General features: G+C 37.2%; 1 protein-coding gene across 1 annotated transcript in view; it reads left to right on the forward strand.

Moving 5' to 3' along the window:
• The window catches only part of C9 (complement C9), a 57,409-nt gene extending 40,627 nt beyond the window's left edge, over nucleotides 1–16,782 (forward strand). The window contains exons 7-11 of the mRNA XM_046001202.1: nucleotides 1,171–1,411; nucleotides 4,344–4,469; nucleotides 6,178–6,356; nucleotides 15,194–15,419; nucleotides 16,341–16,782. Coding sequence (XP_045857158.1) covers nucleotides 1,171–1,411; nucleotides 4,344–4,469; nucleotides 6,178–6,356; nucleotides 15,194–15,418 — 771 coding nt within the window. The 3' untranslated portion in view covers nucleotide 15,419; nucleotides 16,341–16,782. The remainder of the gene's footprint in view (nucleotides 1–1,170; nucleotides 1,412–4,343; nucleotides 4,470–6,177; nucleotides 6,357–15,193; nucleotides 15,420–16,340) is intronic.
• Nucleotides 16,783–19,953: the final 3,171 nt, after the last annotated feature.

Below are 19,953 nucleotides of genomic sequence, written 5' to 3' on the forward strand. Positions count from 1 at the left end.
TCACTGCCTCAGTTTTCTCCTGGAAATTGAAGCCATCATCCCTAGGAATGCTTAACTATTCACTTGTTTAGTTTTCATGTCTTAAAAATGTTGTCTATCCTATCTTTGTTAGCAAAAATTGAAAAGATGTAGTAGAAGGAGCAGGGAGACCTGAGACCTAGGTTTGTGGTACTAATCACTGCCACAGACTATTTTTGTGATTTGGGGCAAATAACTCATTACCTTTGGATCAGAATTTTCCTGTCTGCAAAACTGGGCTGCATATAGAATGTTTACCTTTCCTTCCATTGTCAACATTTTATAATCAACTTAATGAGGTGTAACTCACATGCGATAAAATGCAAGTAGCAAATATTTTAAGCCTGTAGTTTCATGAGCTTTGACTTTTGTATCCACTTGTGTAATCACTTCATCAGAGAAGATGTAGAACATTTTCATTACCTCAAGAAAATTGCCTCATGCCCTTTTCAGTCAATCCCCTACTGCTTGAGAAGCAACCACTCTTCAGATTTCTCTGACCATAGCTTAATTTCACCTGGTCTAGAACTTCATATAAATGAAATCATACAGTACAAACTCCTTTGTGTCTCTTTTCATTCAGCATAATATTTTTGGAATGTATTTATGTTGTTGCGTGCATCGGTAGTTTGTTCCTTTGTATTGCTAACTAGTATTCCTTTTTGTGAACATACCACAAATTGTTGATCAATTCTTTTATTTCTGGATATTTGAGTGGTTTCTAGTTTTAAGCTCTTCTAACATTGCTCCTAAAGTCTCATATAGATCTTTTTGTGGACTATTTTGTCACTGATCTTAGGTAACTAAGTAGAAGTGGAATTGCTGACCACAGGGTAGATGTGTGTTTACTTTTATAAGAAGTTGCCAAGCGGTTCTCCACAGCGATCAGGCCATTGTACATTCCCACCAGCAGTGCTTGAGAGTTCCAGTTGCTGCCCATCTTCATCAACAGTGCGGACTAATCGCATTTTGAGTTTGCCACCCTACTGGGTTAAAGTGGTCATCTAGGGTCACTGCTAAAACATTTATTGCCTGGTTCTAAAGTTTTAAATTGTGTGAGTTTTTGTGATTTTTTTTTATTTTTGTGATTTTTAAATTTGAAATAGCGGTGACGAAACTCATATTTTTTTTTCCTTCTGTTTTACAACCAAGGAAAAAATGTTTCTACTTGTGAAAGGAGAAATTCAACTGGGGAGATTTGTGATGAGAAGTCGAGATGTCGTTCTGACAAAAACTTTCTTGGATGATATAAAAGCTCTGCCAAGTACCTACGCAAAGGGGGAATATTTTGCATTTTTGGAAACCTATGGAACCCACTACAGTAGCTCTGGGTCTCTAGGAGGATTCTATGAACTAATATATGTTTTGGATAAAGCAACCATGAAAGAGAAAGGTATACTTGGAAATAGAGTTCTAACTTCTAATGCTGTTTTAACCAATCATTATTCCTTTTGCTAATCTCTCTCAATGGCTAAAGGCTTTAAAATAAAGTCCTATAATCTGCGTCTTTGAGAGAATGCTCTCCCTTCCCTTGGGCATCTAAAACCCTATCAGACAACAAATTGACTTCTATCTTAAACAAGATGAGTTTATCATACACTATGGAGAAATGAACAAAATTATACTGTAATTTAATATCAGTTGGGGATACTGCTTTTAGTGAAATTTTACTTAAAATGTGAAAAAAGTACAAGAGACATAATTTTTTTTCAAGAGACATAATTTATATAATCTATCTTTTTTTTTTAAAGATTGTATTTATTTATTTGACAGACAGAGATCACAAGTAGGCAGAGAGGCAGGCAGAGAAAGAGAGGGAAGTAGGCTTCCTGCTGAGCAGTGAGCCCGATGTGGGGCTTGATCCCAGGACCCTGGGATCATGATCTGAGCTGAAAGCAGAGGCTTTAACCCACTGAGCCACCCAGGTGCCCCTATATAATCTATTTCTTAATCAATAAACTGGTTCAATTATATATATGATAATCATCTTCCAAAGGGTTCTTCAGTATTGGAAGGAAAATAATGTTCTAAATTTCTTTTAGGGAGGAGGAAGAAAGTAAGGTTAAGATTGTATATATATAGTGTCTTAAAGCAAGGGTAGAAAATCAGTTTACCTCATCTTATGACGAGTCTAATCATAGGGTGGTAGTTGAATTGGGTCCATGTTGGATAGATTCCCGACCACACTTGAAACGTGGAAAGAAGGATATGGTTGACCATCAATGTCTGCCACATGTACAGGAAAGGTCTATGTACTACATAGTTACCATACTGGCCTAATGGCTTCATTTAAGATTTATAAGAATAAAGTAGATGCAAAGTGACTGTGTTAATAAGTCTTAATTTTTATTTTGTAAGTCATCATGTCTAGTTATAATATTCCTTAAAGAGGAGATAAGTACCAGCATATCTCCTTTCTCCACCCTCAGCATTTTTCAGTGTGTCTCTTAGGGAGGGAAGTGTTCCCAAAACCTTTTCCATGGTTCCTTCCCTGTATCCTCCATCTGTGTCATATGAAGAAGGGATATGGCTATGAGCTTAAAGCATGACATTGCCCACACAGTTGATAAGCATTTTATAGATGGAACCAATATGACCTGGCCAGAACAAATTGTTCTTGATGCCTCAGTCTTGAGCAGGGGGAGTGAATATGAGTTTATCTGGCTTATACTGCCCTACAGGGCTATATCCTATGATATAGAATAATGAAGTTTTATGAGCCTTGCCTGGTAGGCTATTTTGATAGATATCACATGGATGAGGGGTACAAGAGGACTATGTCTTGAGTAACTTGAAAATCAGAAGGGAAAGGCTCAGCAAGGATGATCAAAACACAAGGAATTCTCCAAGCTAAGAGTTGCTGTGGTGAAAAAGCTTGATGGGCTGAAATCTTTAATCTTGAATAACTCAGACCTAGCAACTTAAATTTACTTAGCATCTGCCCTTAGTAGACAAGGATCATTAGATAAGTTCTGGTACCTTTGAGAGGAAAGTCATCTTTCTTACTTCTTCATTGGAAATACCTGAGAACCAAGCCATGTCCTACACCTAGATCTGGGATGTCCAGACCCTGTCGGAACATTTTTCATGCTCCACAGCTGAGGGAGAGAATCTAAGCTTGTTGGGATCACTTACGTATTTTCATCCCCATCTTCAGAATCGAAGTCTTTATGCCTCTTAGGTTAGAGTTGGAAATTTAGTATTCTGGATTTCTAGCATGGTCTTCCATTTTTATCCACCCTCTCCCTTTCTCATGAGGAGCGCCACCTGACATTTCTCAAGTTCTCACTAGTTGTGGATACACAAAAAATATTTGTTGAATAAATGAATTCCTGAATTCTGATCCCAACTTCTAAATTTAACCATGAAACCCTAGGTTTAACTTAACTTCTCCCTTTCCTTTTTCATAAAGCATTTTGGCATGTGTGCGTGTGTGATCTGAAATGATAAATAAGAGCAAAAACCAACATGGTCAGTGAACTGAGGCAGTTTAAAACAAAATAATATTCTCTCTTTAAATAGATAATAAATTATATACTTCAATTAAGTATTGGGATTTTTCTTCCTAGAAACTGTGGCATCCACATTCCACAGTGAATCAGCTTCCAAGACTGATATCTACTAAGTAGCAGTCAGAGGACCAAAATAAAATTGTCATCTCTATAAGCCACCTGCTCAAAGCAATAAACTAGCTACCTTAATAATGAACAGTCTTCTAAAGATGATCATGGGATATTGATGCCTCCCATGACCCAATTATGAAGTCAATACAGAGAAGTGCTTAACTACCAGACAACTCTGGTTGAAATACTAGCTTTGTTAATTACCGAATTCCACCAGCAGATTACTTATCTACTCTGCCATTCCATATTCTCATCAGTAAGATGAAGACCATAATAGAACCTTCTTCAAAAGGCCAGCATGAGGATTAAACTAATTGATGCATACGGAATGCTAAGAATGATGTTGTGTATATGATAAGCATTCAATGTACGTTAGATGTCAATGTCTCCATTCCATGATTTTAGAGGTAAAAGATTTTACTATAACTGCCCTCTTCGGACAAGGAGTAAATTTATATGTCTTGACAAGCAAATTCAAAAGGCAAGCAAATTCAAAATTTATATGTCTTTGACAAGCAAATTCAAAAGGAGGCCACTAGATTCTAATATGAGAACAAGGTAGGGCAGATATGACCTGGAATTTGAGCTCAGTAATGTCTAGGAATCCCAGTTAGAACATTTCTTACAAAATAGCAAAATCAGAATTTATTTGTGATGTTGATAGATGTTATTTAATAATTTTCAACTGAATATATTAAACAGGTGTTGAACTAAGGGATGTACAGAGATGCCTCGGGTTTGATCTGGGTTTTTCTCTGAAAGCTGGAGTTGAACTCGACGGAAATTTTAATAAAGATGGTTGTTTAAAGAAGGGTGAAGGTGATACTGGTAAGTACTTAAAAAAAAAAAAGGAAGATTTTTTTTTTTGTCAATGAGATTGTCCATTCACATTGTGCTCTCACTGTAAACTCTCCTTATTGTCCAAACTCTTTGTTTAAAAAATGTTAAAGTGCTTCAAAATTATTTTATCTTTACAGTAGTTCCTAAACCATTATAAACACAAGCAGCCCACAGACATGTATTCATTGCATTGTGCAGGTCGCACAGTGTGCAGCTCTGGGAAAGGCCTTTACTCGGTGGTCATTGTAGATTTGCATATTTATCATGACAATGGTAGAAGGCCAATGGTAGAAAAATGTCTCCAGGAAAGATCTCCTTTCTTCCCCCTTATTTTAACAAAACTTTGAATGGGCTAGGGGCAGGACCCTGTGTGACCTTTAAGAAAGGAGAAGACCAAAACCATTCCCCTAACTCAGCCTTCCCCCTGACTCAAAACCACCAGTCCATCCAATCAGTCAAAAGGTACAAACTTCCAGTTATGAGGTAAATAAATCCTGGGGATATAATGTACAACACGATGACTCAAGTTAATAGTACCATGTGATATGATTAGAAGTCGCTAAGTGTGTAGATACCAAAAATTTTCATTCCAGGAAAAAATAAATTTTTTGTAAACCTATGAGGCAATGCATGTTAACTAATCTTATTGTGGTAATCATTTTGCTATATATATATATATATGTCAAGTCATTATGCTGTACACCTTAAATTTTTACAGTGTGTCAGTATAGTTCAATAAAACTGAGAGGCAATCCCAATCCATCCTTAACATTCAATCAGTGCATAACATTTTAAAAATATAAATATCTTTGGTATAAATGTTGCCAGTGTTGTTAATATTTAGCAGATTTACAAGCATGAGGTAGTGTTGGAGTTCTCAATCTTTAATCTAATTTGAGAGCATTTTCAGACATACAAATGGTTGAGTCTCACCTTTAAAGAATCAGATGATAGTGGGAAGGCAGAGAGAAGAAAGCCTGATACTTTAAATCATACGAGCCACTAATATGTGGCCATTATTGGAAACCATTGATGAAATGCAAAGAAAACTGAACTTGCCATCAAATGTCCTAATTTCAATATTTGGCCCTGAAGCTAGTCTTGAGCTAGTCATTCCACCTGTCTGGTTGGTTTTCTCATTTATAAAAATGAGGAGGGTTAACTAAAAATCTTTAAATTCCTTTCCAGTTTGAAAAATTTACAACTCTGTAAGGTTCACAAATTTTGGTAAAAGTGGTTTAGTCTGGAGAGAGAGACTGAAGGAGAGAGAGAAGCAGGAATGTGAGATAGAAAGAAATTTTGCTTTCCACCTGATTCTTTTTACATTCTTTGATTTTTCATAATTTTAAAGTAGTTTAAAACAAACCTATATAAAATCTAATTATGAAGGTAAGTCTGAAACAAAAAATGTATAGTGTAGCCCAAAGTCATGTGTCCTTCCTATGTGTGTGTGTGCATAAGTGATGACCTTGGAATCATCAATGTATCTCAACTGTCATATTGTTTTTATTTTTTTAAGACAATTGAAATCTACCATTGGCTACTCATAAAAATTGCTAGAGATTTGGGGTAAAAAAATTACAGAAATAAAATTCAATAAATATACTAGACGCTACTTTATGAAAGGGTTCAGTAAATGTTAATCAAATGTCGCAGGACTATAAATGCTTCGCTTATATCCCCTTTCTCTTCTCAGTAAACATCAGCCGTGATGGCATCATTGATAACGTTATTTCACTCATAAGAGGAGGAACCCCAAAATACGCATATGAACTGAAAGAGAAGCTTCTCAAAGGCGCCAAGACGGTTGATGTAACTGACTTTGTAAATTGGGCCACTTCCTTAAGTGATGCTCCGGTGCTCGTAAACCAAAAAGTAAGGAATGTTTATTTTCAAATAGAAGACGTTTACATATTCTTATTAAATGTAACTATGGGTTCAGATGAACTGTTAACTTCATCTGAAAGAGATGTGAGCATTCCAACACACTCCTATCTCATCCCCAGAAAAAAGCAGGACAGAGAGGACAGGCGTGACTCCAGGCATCACACCAACCCAGGCTGAGTTTGGGTCTCTGCCTTCTAAACATGTAAACTTCTCTGACCTCTGCAACACTAGACTCTCCAGGGCTTCATATTTGTTTTGAGGATTTAGTGGCATTGCTTGCATAGATCCCCTAGCACAGACTGGCACAAAATAGGGTTCAAGAATTATTAGTTCCCATCCATCTGCCCCTGGTTATCCCTTGCTTTTAGGGGGCTTCATTGCCGCACTTCCAACACAAGAGAATCATGAAGGGCCTTCACGAAAGGGAAGTTCATAAGGTCTCAGAAAATAAGACCAAGAGTGAGCAGTTCTTGGGGTCCAGAATTTCTTTCTTTTTTGTATCTTGATTATAGCCTTCCGATTATAAACCCACTCGTCCTTATTTCTTGGGGAACCAAACTGCATTGTAATTGAAAAATATAAATGCTAGTCTCATTTAGCCCCATCACGCTCTCTCCAAACTTACTAAAAAAGGTATGTGTTTTCTTTTATCCCCTATTTGTTTCCCTGCTTCCTCTTATAGCTTTCAATTTTCCCTGTAGGTTTCACAGTTTTCTCTAAGGTCAGATTTATCTTTGATGATCCTCGACTTTAGTTTGATTAACTTCAGTTACAGTCATGTTGGCATTTTGATAGGACTAGTTACTGGAAATTTTTGTTCCTTCATCCCATTTTACTGTCTTTACTGAGTGAATGAAGCTACCAAAACAATTACATTTATGTAGAGGGAGAACTCAGAACTGGAAAAGTGTAATCTACTTTTCACTTAAGTCGTAGAAATCTAGCCATTCATAGACGTGTTAACATATCAATGAAACTTCAAATACTTTGCCCCAAAAGTAGGAAAAACAGGGAGAAAAAGTTGGCCAAAATAGCATGTCTATATATAAAGTTAAAGTCAGAAGAGACCCTTTTATTTTATTATGTTTGAATCACATTTAAATTCGTTATTTTGGGGGCGCCTGGGTGGCTCAGTGGGTTAAAGCCTCTGCCTTCAGCTCAGGTCATGATCCCAGGGGCCTGGGATCTAGCCCCGCATTGGGCTCTCTGCTCGGCAGGGAGCCTGCTTCCTCCTCTCTCTCTCTCTGCTTGCCTCTCTGCCTACTTGTAATTTCTGTCTTTCAAATAAATAAATAAAATCTTTAAAAAAAAAATTCGTTATTTTGAACTCGGGAAAAATAAGTCTATGTCAGAAAATCTTAAACGAAAAAAAAAAAGAATTCATTTAGAAAGATGTTTACATCCACATGAACACTTAAACTGCCTTGTCTTCTCATCCCTACAAAGGAAGTTCAGCTGTCCTTGTAGGGATCCAAGATTGTTCTCCGAGAAGGCCTTAATCATCATCTATCATAGTCTTGAGCCATTTTTTTTTTTAAATCTCAAGTAAATAAAGCATCTGCTGAAGATTCACTACTAGATTTGCTACAACTATTCAAAGACCTTCACCAGCTCTGTTTGGACCGTCCCACTGGCTGGATGCAAAATATAGTCTATCTTATTTTGAAGGCAGCTATTTATCTCCAGATTTTTAGATTAGTGGGTATTCCATCTTAAACTACCTGTTTAAGTTTCTTTCTTCATGTACTGGAAATCTGAACTTTTTATATGAAAGTTCTACATAAGAAAATGATAGCTATAGTAAGTCACCGAGGAACTACTTTTAAAAATGTATCTTCTTGGGCACCTGGGTGGTTCAGTGGGTTAAGCCTCTGCCTTTGGCTCAGGTCATGATCTCAGGGTCCTGGGATCGAGTCCTACATCGGGCTCTCTGCTTAGCAGGGAGCCTGCTTCCCCCTCTCTCTCTGCCTGCCTCTCTGCCTACTTGTGATCTCTCTCTCTGTGTCAAATAAATAAATAAAATCTTTTTTAAAAAATGTATCTTCTTGTAGATGAAGTGCAGAAAATAGTAAAATGCTATGTGTTTAATTGACTTTGTGTGGCTTTTAAATTCCTAAAGAGATATGATATATAGTCTGGTTTGACCTTAAAATAGATTGCAAATTATTTTGATTTTATATATCCAGTAGAAATATTTTTCTGGTTTAGAAGCTATTCCAAGGGGTAATTAAACAATCTGTAATCACTAATTAATTCTTTGTTAAGTTGAAGCATTCTCTTGTCTATGGATGACATGTTCAAACACCAGGGATGATCTTAATTTTAATATAGCTGACCCTTCTATTTAATTATTTAAAGAATTGGTGACACCTCTCCCCACCTACCCTAAACTATTACTTGGTTCATGTTTGATACTCTGAGCCAATTAAATCAATTATCTAGGTATTTATGTTACAAACAGCTTATCTTGGAGAAAACACTAAGAAGTTATATTACTCTAAAGAATTTTACGAAGGGGGCGCCTGGGTGGCTCAGTGGTTTAAGCCGCTGCCTTTGGCTCAGGTCATGATCTCGGGGTCCTGGGATCGAGTCCCGCATCGGGCTCTCTGCTCAGCAGGGAGCCTGCTTCCCTCTCTCTCTCTGTCTCTGCATGCCTCTCTGCCTACTTGTGATCTCTCTCTGTCAAATAAATAAATAAAATCTTTAAAAAAAAAAAAAAAGAATTTTACGAAGGTTTTCTAAGTAAAACAGTTATATACAACATAACATAATATATCATAATGTAATATATTTTTCCATGTTAAAGTAACTATGAAAAAACTAAAATAAAAAAATTAAGTAATTAAGGCCATGCTCTACTAAGTAGTACCCGTCACTTTGATTTTCGCTTCACCCATATGCTTCAGCAGACGCTAAACCACTTCTTTGAGGAATGTGTTAGCCCAGCCCAAGAATTTTTCCTCCGCCCTTCTTCATGTAGCAATAGGGCTTTGCCTTCAGTATTAACTTTTGTCAGGACTTCAACTTTCTTGGAAGTATATAAATTCAATTTCCAGCTTGCCTGAGTATTAACACAATATTTCTTTTAGCTCAACAGGTAGCTGAACTTGGTTTCTTCTTCCTCTTCTCCTTCTCCCTCTTTTAAAGATTTTATTTATTTGAAAGACAGAGATCACAAGTAGGCAGAGAGGCAGGCAGAGAGAGAAGGGTAAGCAGACTCCCTACTGAGCAGAGAGCCCGATGTGGGGCTCGATCCCAGAACCCTGGGATCATGACCTGAGCCGAAGGCAGAGGCTTAACCCACTGAGGCACCCAGGAGCCCCTGAACTGGGTTTCTTCTTAAGCTCACTGCTACAGACTAGTTAAAAAAAAGTCAGCTGAGGAAATTACATTTATTAATGATGGCCAGAGAGATCTAAAGTGTATTATTTCCTCTAGAGCAAAGCAGCAGAGATGAGTACAGCTAGTGAAGCAAGTTGGCTTCCTGTAAAGCCCTGTGTTGGCATTATAAAAACCAAAGTTACATAACCCACTACTTTATTTACTAAAGGGATGTTACATAATACTACCGTCTCCTTTATGAGAACTCATGGGAGATACTATTCTTTAATCTCAGTGTTAAGGATCATTTTGTTTCTCTTGGGAATCGTGTAAATATATCTTATATACATGTGACTATTACATTCAGTTGTTTTACTCAGTGCCCTAGAAAACTACCCAAACTTATGACCCAGCTCATCCCAACAGGTGGGTCCTCCTGGCATGAATTTTGTGTTGCTTTTGCCTTCGTCTTGCCTTTTCCATCCTCCATTCTCCCTTTCTCATTTCCCTCAACCAAATTTACCCTTCAAATACACTCGCATGTCAAGCTACATTAAGCTCTTTCTGGAGCAACTTGAGGCATAATGAACTACTTACTTACAACTTTTGTTATATTGTGCAACTCTTAGCAGTGATCCACTGGATGTCAAAGAGCGTTAAGTATTTTATTTCATTTTTTTAAGATTTTATATATTTTATTTGACAGACAGAGATCACAGGTAGGCAGAGAGGCAGCCAGAGAGAGAGGAAGAGAAGCAGGCTCCCTGCTGAGCAGAGAGCCTGATGAGGAGCTCGATCCCAGGACCCTGGGATCATGACCTGAGCCAAGGCTCGATCCCAGGACCCTGGGATCATGACCTGAGCCAAAGGCAGAGGCTTTAACCCACTGAGCCACCCAGGCGCCCCGAGCGTTAAGTATTTTAAAGAGCTGTAGTACAAGTGCTCTGAGCTGTCGCCATTACAGTTATAAAGATGTAGCGAAAATCATTCCGAACTCTCTTGTATAGGGATGAAAATAACACTCCTTCTATCAACAAACTACCTTTGGCACAAAGTTTAATTAGTTTGGAAGCCTGTGAGAAAATTCAACGTACTTCATATTAAATTATATTTCCATTAATTCATATGTTGCCAAGCCTTGTGACAGATTACCTCCACTGAAAGTATATCTACAAATGGTAGACAGAGTTAGCTAGGACAGGAGAAAAATTAGAACTGTTCTCTTAATTAGTAGAGAGTAGAGAGTAGAGAGCAGAAAAAGATGTGGCTCTTCAGTAACACTTCCCAAAGTACTTTTTGTTGTTGTTGTTAAGATTTTATTTATTTATTTGACAGTCAGAGATCACAAGCAGGCAGAGGCAGGCAGAGAGAGAGAGAAAGAGGGAGGCAGGCTCCCGGCTGAGCAGAGAGCCTGCTGTGGGGCCCGATCCCAGGACCCTGAGATCATGACCTGAGCCAAAGGCAGAGGCTTAACCCACTGAGCCACCCAGGTGGCCCCCAAAGTACATTTTAATTGTTCCTTGTCTTCTTGTGGGACTTTTGCCTGCAGGGTTTGAGGCTCCTCTCAGACTATGATCACTGCATGACCTTCGTCTTTATCTTTTGGAACACTGCTCATGCATTTCATCCCCATTGTAGTTTCTCCATGACCCTCTATTCCTGTATCTTAGATTATCTGGCCTTGACTTTCCTTTGAAGGTGAAACAAGATGAATTTCTTTTCCTAAAAATCAAAATAACTCTGCCACATGCTTATGTTGTTCATGCCAATGTGGCAACATCGGTAAGAGGCTTTCTTCCAAATAAATAGGACATTGTTGAAGTCTAAATCCTAATACTAACTCATAAAACAGCGTGTGCTGGTGAACATTTATGTGGACTGTGGAAGTTCTTGGTATATTTCAGAATGAACCTATTCTCACTTAAAAGTATAATAAATGTTTTCTTTCACTTGAGGACTTTGACCCCTTATGATACATTTTTAATAACAGATATTCTTTTGTGTACTTTTTATTTTGAAATAATTTTAGATTTACTGTAAAATTGCATAAATACTACAGACCGTGAAACTACAAAAATAGCACAGAGTTCACACACACCCTACAAACCAGAAGCCCTGAATGTTAACAACTTACATAACCATCGTACAGTTGATCAAATCAGAAAAGTAACACTGTCTAACCTTATTTAAATTTCACCAGTTTTCCCCCTAATATCCTTTTTTCTTTTGGTAAGATCCAATCAAAATGCTACATTGCAATTAGTTGTCATGTCTCCTTAGCTCCCTCCATCCTGGGACATTTTCTCAGACTTTTCTTATCTTTCATGACCTTTGCATTTTTTTGACTTGACATGTTTTGATGAGTTTTGATCACCTGTTATGTCAAATGTCTCTCAATTTAGGCTTAGAAAAGATTGAGGTTATGCATTTTGGTGAGAATACCACAGAAGTGATGCTGTGTCCTTGTCAGTACATCATGTTAGGAATTATAGTGTAGATTTTGTGTATTTCTTTCCACTATAGTTAATGCTACTGTTTAAATCTTTATTTAAATGCTTCCTATTTAAATCTTTCTTTACTTCAAGGTCTTGAAGATACTCTTCTATACACTATCTTCCAGAAGCCTTATTGTTTTGTTCTTACTTTTGTTTCTACAGTCAATCTAGTTGTGTGTGTGTGTGTGTGTGATAGAAGTTTCAAGGTCGTCTTTTAAAAAATCTCTTATGAATATCTCATTGTCCTAGAACAATTTGTATTATTGATCCTATCTGTTAAAATCAAATATCAATCTACTTTCAAAGTACTATGGCTTTTTTACTGAGATGATTTGAAGATTGGGGGCCCCTAGCTGACTCAGTCAGTAGAGCATGCACACTTGATCTCAGAGTTGTGGGTTTGAACCCCATGTTGGGTGAAGAGATGATTTTAAAAAAAAAATCTTAAGAAAAAAGGATGAGTTTAAGATGTGCTCTATTGCCTTTGAGTTTTTCGGGTTTTGGCTTTTGGGTTTTGGTATGTTTTTGTTGTTGTTGTTTTTTAGCAATTTTAGCAATTTTACTGCCTAGGTGTGAAAAGAAAAAATTGTCACCTTGTTTCTCATTCCTGGGGTACCTTGTTGTCTTTCACAGGCTTGTTTCATTCTCAGCCATTAGCTCTTCAAATATTGCTTCTTAAATAGTTTCTCCTTCTGGGACTCAAACTATGTGGGTCTTTCACTTTCTAACTCTTGTCTTTTATGTTTACTCTTTCTGTATTTCCTTGTCTTTCATCTCTTTATGTTTCACTGTCAATATTTTCTTCTGAGCTATATTCCAATTCCTTAACTTTGCTTCATTTGTATCACAGTTGCTATGTAACCAGTCCACTAACTGGAATATTATAATATCAACTTAAAATAGTTCTATTAGTTTTTTTTTTCCAAATCCTCTGTTCTAAAAAATAATTTCCAGTTTCCTGCTAAAATTGTTGATCTCTTCTTTTATTTGCCCTGCACATGCAAAAGTCTGGTCACTTAATCATGGCATCCTCTCAGCTCTGCCTCTAGTTTCTGGTATTCCTACTGGTTCTCTTTCACGTTGCCTTGTTTCCTTGTGTACCTAGTTATTTTTATTAGGGGCTGGATACTATATTTTAAAAATTGTTCTATGAATAGCTTGAGGCCTGAGATGATTTTATTTGTTTCTGGGGTTACAATGTTTCAAGATTATTGTGGGTTTTTATTTTTATTTTTATTTTTTAAGTAGACTCCACACTCAGCATGGAGCCCAATGAGGGGCTTGAACTCACAACCCTGAGATCAAGATCTGAGCCGAATTCGAGAGTCAGATGCTTAACCAAATAAGCCACCCGGTGCCCTCAAGTTTATTCTAATGCACACCAGACTGCAGTATTTGCCAGAGCTACCCCACTTCCAATTCCTTCTTACTTCTAGGGCTGTAGTCCTTTGGGTCCCAACAAAGCATGTCTTATTTTCCTTTGCTGTTCCTGAATACCAGCCTTCTTTCCCAGCCCAGTAATTTGTGCTACTTTACCTCAGCCCCTCTGCTGCCTATTCCCAAATTAGGGAATGTGTCAAGGGGACTGTGGCCCAAAAACACTAGACTCACCTCACTGCATTTCCACCTCCTCCCAGATCTTAGTCCAATAAGTAGTCTCATTAGTTCTCCAGGGCGATCAAGCAGATTTTTACTTTTGGTTTATTTGTTCAGCTTTTGTCATTGTCCTCAAAGGGGGGGGGGGAGAAAATCAGTTGACATTGTCTAATCCATCATTACTCCTATACAGGAATTTCTGGTATTTTTTTTTTATCTCCTCTTTCTTGAGTCTTTGGATTCCAATTTCTTTTACATTTTGTGGCCTTCTGTTCCAAAGTGTTATGCCATGCAAGGGCCTCAATTCCCAATGATTTGTTTACTCAAATAGCTCTTTAGAGTCATGCAACTGAATTTGTCTACGTAGACATATGATACACACTTTCAATATATGTTATGGTCTCCCCCACAGAACTTCTGTATGACTGGAATATTCTTCTTTCTGGCCCAGCACCCTCAAACTCTCAAATATCAGCTTAAGGGCCATTTTCTCAGGGAAGCCTTTCCAAGCTTCCCTGCATCAGTTGTAACAACTATGTATCTTACTCCAGGAATTTAAGTGTGTAGAATAAATCATTTTACTTCATTTTCTTTAGGTCTAATTAAATTTGACATTGAAATATTCTCCCTGCAAAAATTTCTCAATAAGCTCAGGCTTTGGGGTTGCGGGGGGTTGGAAGCAGTAAAGAATTTGCCTTTAGGAGCTTTCTGTTCTTGGTCTTGCACCCAAACCCTCCACGTCAGCAAGAGATAGCGAGCACTTGGATACCTAGTAGAAGAGGAGCAGAAAAGACCGCAAAAACAATTCACAAATAGCATCAATACATGATCTTGTGAAACGTTTAAATCCATGGTTGTGCATTTTTAAAACATATGTACCCATTCCATATAGCACCTACCATAGCTTCCATTTTAAGTTTATCTGTATGATCGGTTTAGAATCAGTCTTCTCACTTCCACAGTGTGATCCCCATGATCATAGAGATCATACCTAGTTTTGGTCACTACTAAAGACTTTTTTCTTTAAGATTTATTTACTTATTTTAGAGAAAGAGAGACAGGGGAGGGGCAGAGGGAGAGAATCTTAAGCTGACTTCCCACAGCGCACAGAGCCCTACCAGAGCCAAAACCAAGAGTCAGAGACTCAACCACCTGAGCCACCAAGGTGCCCCAGTCTGTATGATTATTTTACTATCAGTCTTCTTACCTCCATGTTGTGATCTCCATGATCACAGAGGTTATGCCTAATTTTGGTCACTACTATAACTAACATGATATCTGCCAATACCAATCATTAAATAAGCCTCTGTTGAATTAACAAATTGATAAAAAAAAAACTAACTCAGTGAATGGTATTGCACAAGCCCCATCAGTAGAAAAAACCCTAAAATTAAATGGTTTGCTTTCTTGTAGCTATCTCCTATACATAATCTGGTTCCTGTACACATAAAAGACGCACATCTAAAGAAACAAAATTTGGAACATGCCATTGACGATTACATCAAGGAATTCAATGTGGGAAAATGTGACCCGTGCAAAAATGGAGGTACAGTGGTTCTGCTGGATGGACAATGTCTGTGTACCTGCCCGATCACATTTTCGGGGATTGCCTGTGAAACCAGTAAACGAGTAACTTAAGGTGAGAACAACTTATAATATATTCTTAGCAACAAAACTGCTTCTTGAGGGTATTTAATTTGAAAATTGGCCTTGAATTAATTTGTGAAAACATTCTAGATTATTCAGGTAAACAGAAGATAAAAACTGAGTGAATAATGAAAATGGACAAATCAGACTTTATATGTCACCGAGCATGAAATTTTACATCTTCTACCGCTGCATTTAAACAGAACTATGAAAAAAAATTTTTAATTGTAATGATTGACCCCCTGACCAACATGAGTTTGAACTGCATGGTTCAAAATCTACTTCGATGTGGATTTTTTACACTACAATATTGTAAATGTAGTTTCTCTTCCTTAGGATTTTTTTAATAACGTTTTCTTTTCTCTAGCTTATTTTTTTATGAGAATATACTATATAACACATATACAAAATATGTGTTAATCAACTATATTATCAGTAAGGCTTCTAGGCAAGAGGAAGCTATTAGGGGGAGGCTAATTTGGGGGAAATAGTTCTACACAGATTTTCAGCTCTGCAGGGGTCAGTGCTCCTCACCCCCACATTGTTCAAGGGTCAAGAGGAATTTTTTAATCAAGTAAACAAAATTCCTAATCTCTCTAAATTTTTTTATATTTTCCAGAGAATGTTTTCTTCACGTATTCTTATAAATAACCTTGAATAAGACCTATGTCTTTCGGACTCACTTTTTCAGATTGCAGGGAACAGGGATAATCCAGCTGTCACCACAATTTTGGTGGCTGTTTATGAAGATCTATCATTTATCATTGTTAAGATACAAAAGTCTCTCAAGATGTCCAGAAACTACTGTAGCAACCTAATTACCTTGTTGTTAATATTGTAATGACACACTATTGTGACTCAGTTTATCACTTCCTTTATCCCCTCTGCTTCTACCCCTTGTATCTTTTCTCAGTGCCTCCTGCATTCACTGTTCCCTAAGACTAAAGGAGATGTCATGGTGTACGGCCCAGATCTCCCTTCAGGATCAAGCACCCATCCTCCGCCTCCTAGGAATGTTACCTGCTGACATTTCACACACCATTTCAGTTCTCTTCGGAAATCACCCTGCAACAAGGAACCAGCCACACCCAAGGTTATGCTCCCAGCCTGAGGGAGGCTCATTATCTGCTAACTAGTCAGTGTGGTTGGCATTTGATGGGCCAGCCCTCTTGCCTCAATGAGGACAACTCAGAAGCACCATCCAGTTTCAGAGCTCCCCGTGTGATTTGCCGAACCCTCTGTTGCAAGAGCATCACAACTGAATTTCCCCTTATTCCTAATTTTGCTTTCCACACTCCTCATAGATTTTTTTCCCCCAAGAACACACACTAATAAATATGCTGCATACAAACTCAGATTCTCAGAGTCTATTTCCAAGGGAATGCTATCTGCTACAGAATCTGATTGGATCAATTGAGTATGACTCCATTATCCAATACATAGTGCTCCTAAAGCAGAATGAGTTTCTAATGAGAGCATAAACTCCTGGGCTTCCTTATGTCTGTTCTATATACAGTGGACATTTGCCAAGGTGCTGATTTTTATTCTAAATGGATATGGCAACAGTAGCAGGGCCAATTACCTAAAACATGATTTTTATGTGTTTGCTTCAATTAAAAACAAAAACTAGACAGAAGGTACTTGGGACCCATGGACTCGCAGTAAGATAACACATGTAAAAGACCAACAAAGGACTTGAATTTGGAGAAAGCATTCAAAACTATTTGGTATTATTATCATTGATGCCTATTTCTACATCTTTTTTATATGCAAGCAAATAAGAAAAAAACACATATATTTAGATAGAGAGACAGAGAGAGATAGAGATATCCTTCCTTCCCCATTTTTGTTCTTTACCCAATGGTAGTAAATTATATATGTTGATCCATGTCTGGCTTTTATCACTTACAATAAATCATAAGGATCTTTCCTCATCATTTATTTTTTATTATCTATTCAATTTATTTAAAAGAAACAAAAAATACAAAATAAAACAAAAAATAAATAACAAAATAACAAATAATAAAACAAAAATGGTTCACCCATTTCTCCCACCCCATCATCATCTCTCACAACCACCAATCTTTCTCTGTATCTATATGAGTTTTGTGTTTTGTTTGTTTTTCTGGATTTTTAGATTCCACATGTAAGAGAGATCATATAGTATTTCTCTTTCTCTGTATGATTTATTTCATTTACCACAATGCCCTCAAGGTCCATATATGTCATTCTTTTTTGTGGCTGAATATTTCATTGTGTATACACACCACAGTTTCTTTATCCATTTATCCATTGATGGACCCTTAGGTGGCTTCCGTGTCTTGGCTATTGTAAAAAATGTTGCAGTATTTATAGGAGAGGGGTGTATATACCTTTTTGAGCTAGTGTTTTCATTTTCTTCAGCTAAATACCCAGAAGTAGAATTGGAGGATCATACAGTAGTTCTATTTTTTATTTTTTTAGGAACCTCCAAAATGTTTTCCATAGCGACTGCACCAATTTATATTCCCACCAAAAGTGCACATGGGTTCACTAGCACTTTCTATTTCTTGTTTTTTTGATACTAGCCATTCTAACAGGTGTGATGTGATGATAGCTCATTGTGGTTGTGATATGCATTTCTCTGATGATTAGTGATGTTGAGCATCTTTCATGTACCTACTGGTCATCTGTATGCCTTTTTTGGAGAAATGTCTATTCAGATCTTCCGCCCATTCTTTGATCAAAAAAATTTTTTTGCTATCGAGATGTATGAGTTCTTTATATATTTTGCATATTAGCTGCTTATCAGATATATGGATTGAAAATATTTGTCCCATTTGGCAGGTTGACTTTTCATTTTGTTGACGATTTCCTTTGCTGTCCAGAACATTTCAAATTTAATTTAGTCCCACTTGTTTAGTTTTGCTTTTTTTGCTTTTGTTTCTGGTGTCAGATTCAAAAAGTCATTGCTAAGACCTGGGTCAAGGAGTTTACTACCTATGTTTTCTTCTAAGAGCTTTATGGTATCAAATCTTACATTCAAGACCTTAATCTATTTTTAATTAATCCTAGCCTACTGTATTATTTTCTTTTATCTTTTTGAGGATATTAAACACATTCATTTGGGAGTCGCTCTTAAATTTTCCAGAATATATAGTTTTTGCACTGCAATTGTTTTGTCTATTAAGTCTATAAACTCATTCTCATGGCATTTCTTTTCTGTGTACTTAGTAATTTCTTATTACAGGTTTAATCCTCAGTGAAAATTGCTCTTGTGGGAATCCTATTACTCTGAGTATTCTTAGGATTAATTTGTTTCTTGTGAGGTCCTGTTGTTTTCATTCATTTTGCACCAATTTTTTATGTAAATTTCTTGTTTCAGTTTCCACATTTTGTATTTCATGGATAAAGAAGATCAAGTTCCCTCCACCTATATACATAGTAGTTTTAAGGATGCTAGTATCTTCTGGCTGACTTTTCACACCTGACTCAGGATGGTCCACCAGCTCCTTGATGAACTCTTTCTTGCAGAATCTTTCTCTCAAGAAATCTCTTCCAGACACCCAATTTTCTGCAAAATGTTCAGTTCCAGTGTCCCATTTATTTTTTTATTAATTATTTTTATTAACATATAATGTATTATTTTCCGCAGGGGTACAGGTCTGTGAATTGTCAGGATTACACACTTCACAGCACTCACCATATCACATACCCTCCCCAATGTCCATAACCCAACCACCCTCTCCATAACCCACTCCCCTCCTGCAACCCTCAGTTTGTTTTGTGAGATTAAGAGTCTCTTATGGTTTCTTTCCCTCCCGATCCCATCTCGTTTCATTTTTTTTCTTCCCTACCCCCTAAGCCCCCCACTCTGTCTCTCAAATTCCTCATATCAGGGAGATCATATGATATTTTTCTTTCTCTGATTAACTTATTTAGCTCAGCATAATACCCTCTAGTTCCATCCATGTCATTGCAAATGGCAAGATTTCATTTCTTTTGATGGCTGCATAGTATGTATATATATATGTATATATATATATATGTGTGTGTATATATATATATATATATATATATATATATATATATATATATCACATCTTGTTTATCCATTCATCTGTTGATGGACATCTAGGTTCTTTCCATAGTTTGGCTATTGTGGACATTGCCACTATAAACATTCGGGTTATGTGCCCCTTCAGATCACTACATTTGTATCTTTAGAGTAAATACTCAGTAGTGCAATTGCTGGGTCCTAAGGTAGCTCTATTTTCAACTTTTTGAGGAACCTCCATGTTGCTTTCTAGAGTGTCTTGCATTCCCACCAACAGTGTAGGAGGGTTCCCCTTTCTCTGCATCCTTGCCAACATCTGTCATTTCCTGACTTGTTCATTTTAGCCATTCTGACTGGTGTGAGGTGGTATCTCATTGTGGTTTTGATTTGTATTTCCCTCATGCAGAGTGATGTTGAGCACTTTTTCATGTGTCTGTTGGCCATCTGGATGTCTTCTTTGCAGAAATGTCTGTTCATGTCCTCTGCCCAT

Source organism: Meles meles, chromosome 3, assembly GCF_922984935.1.
Source record: "Meles meles chromosome 3, mMelMel3.1 paternal haplotype, whole genome shotgun sequence".
Taxonomy (NCBI): domain Eukaryota; kingdom Metazoa; phylum Chordata; class Mammalia; order Carnivora; family Mustelidae; genus Meles; species Meles meles.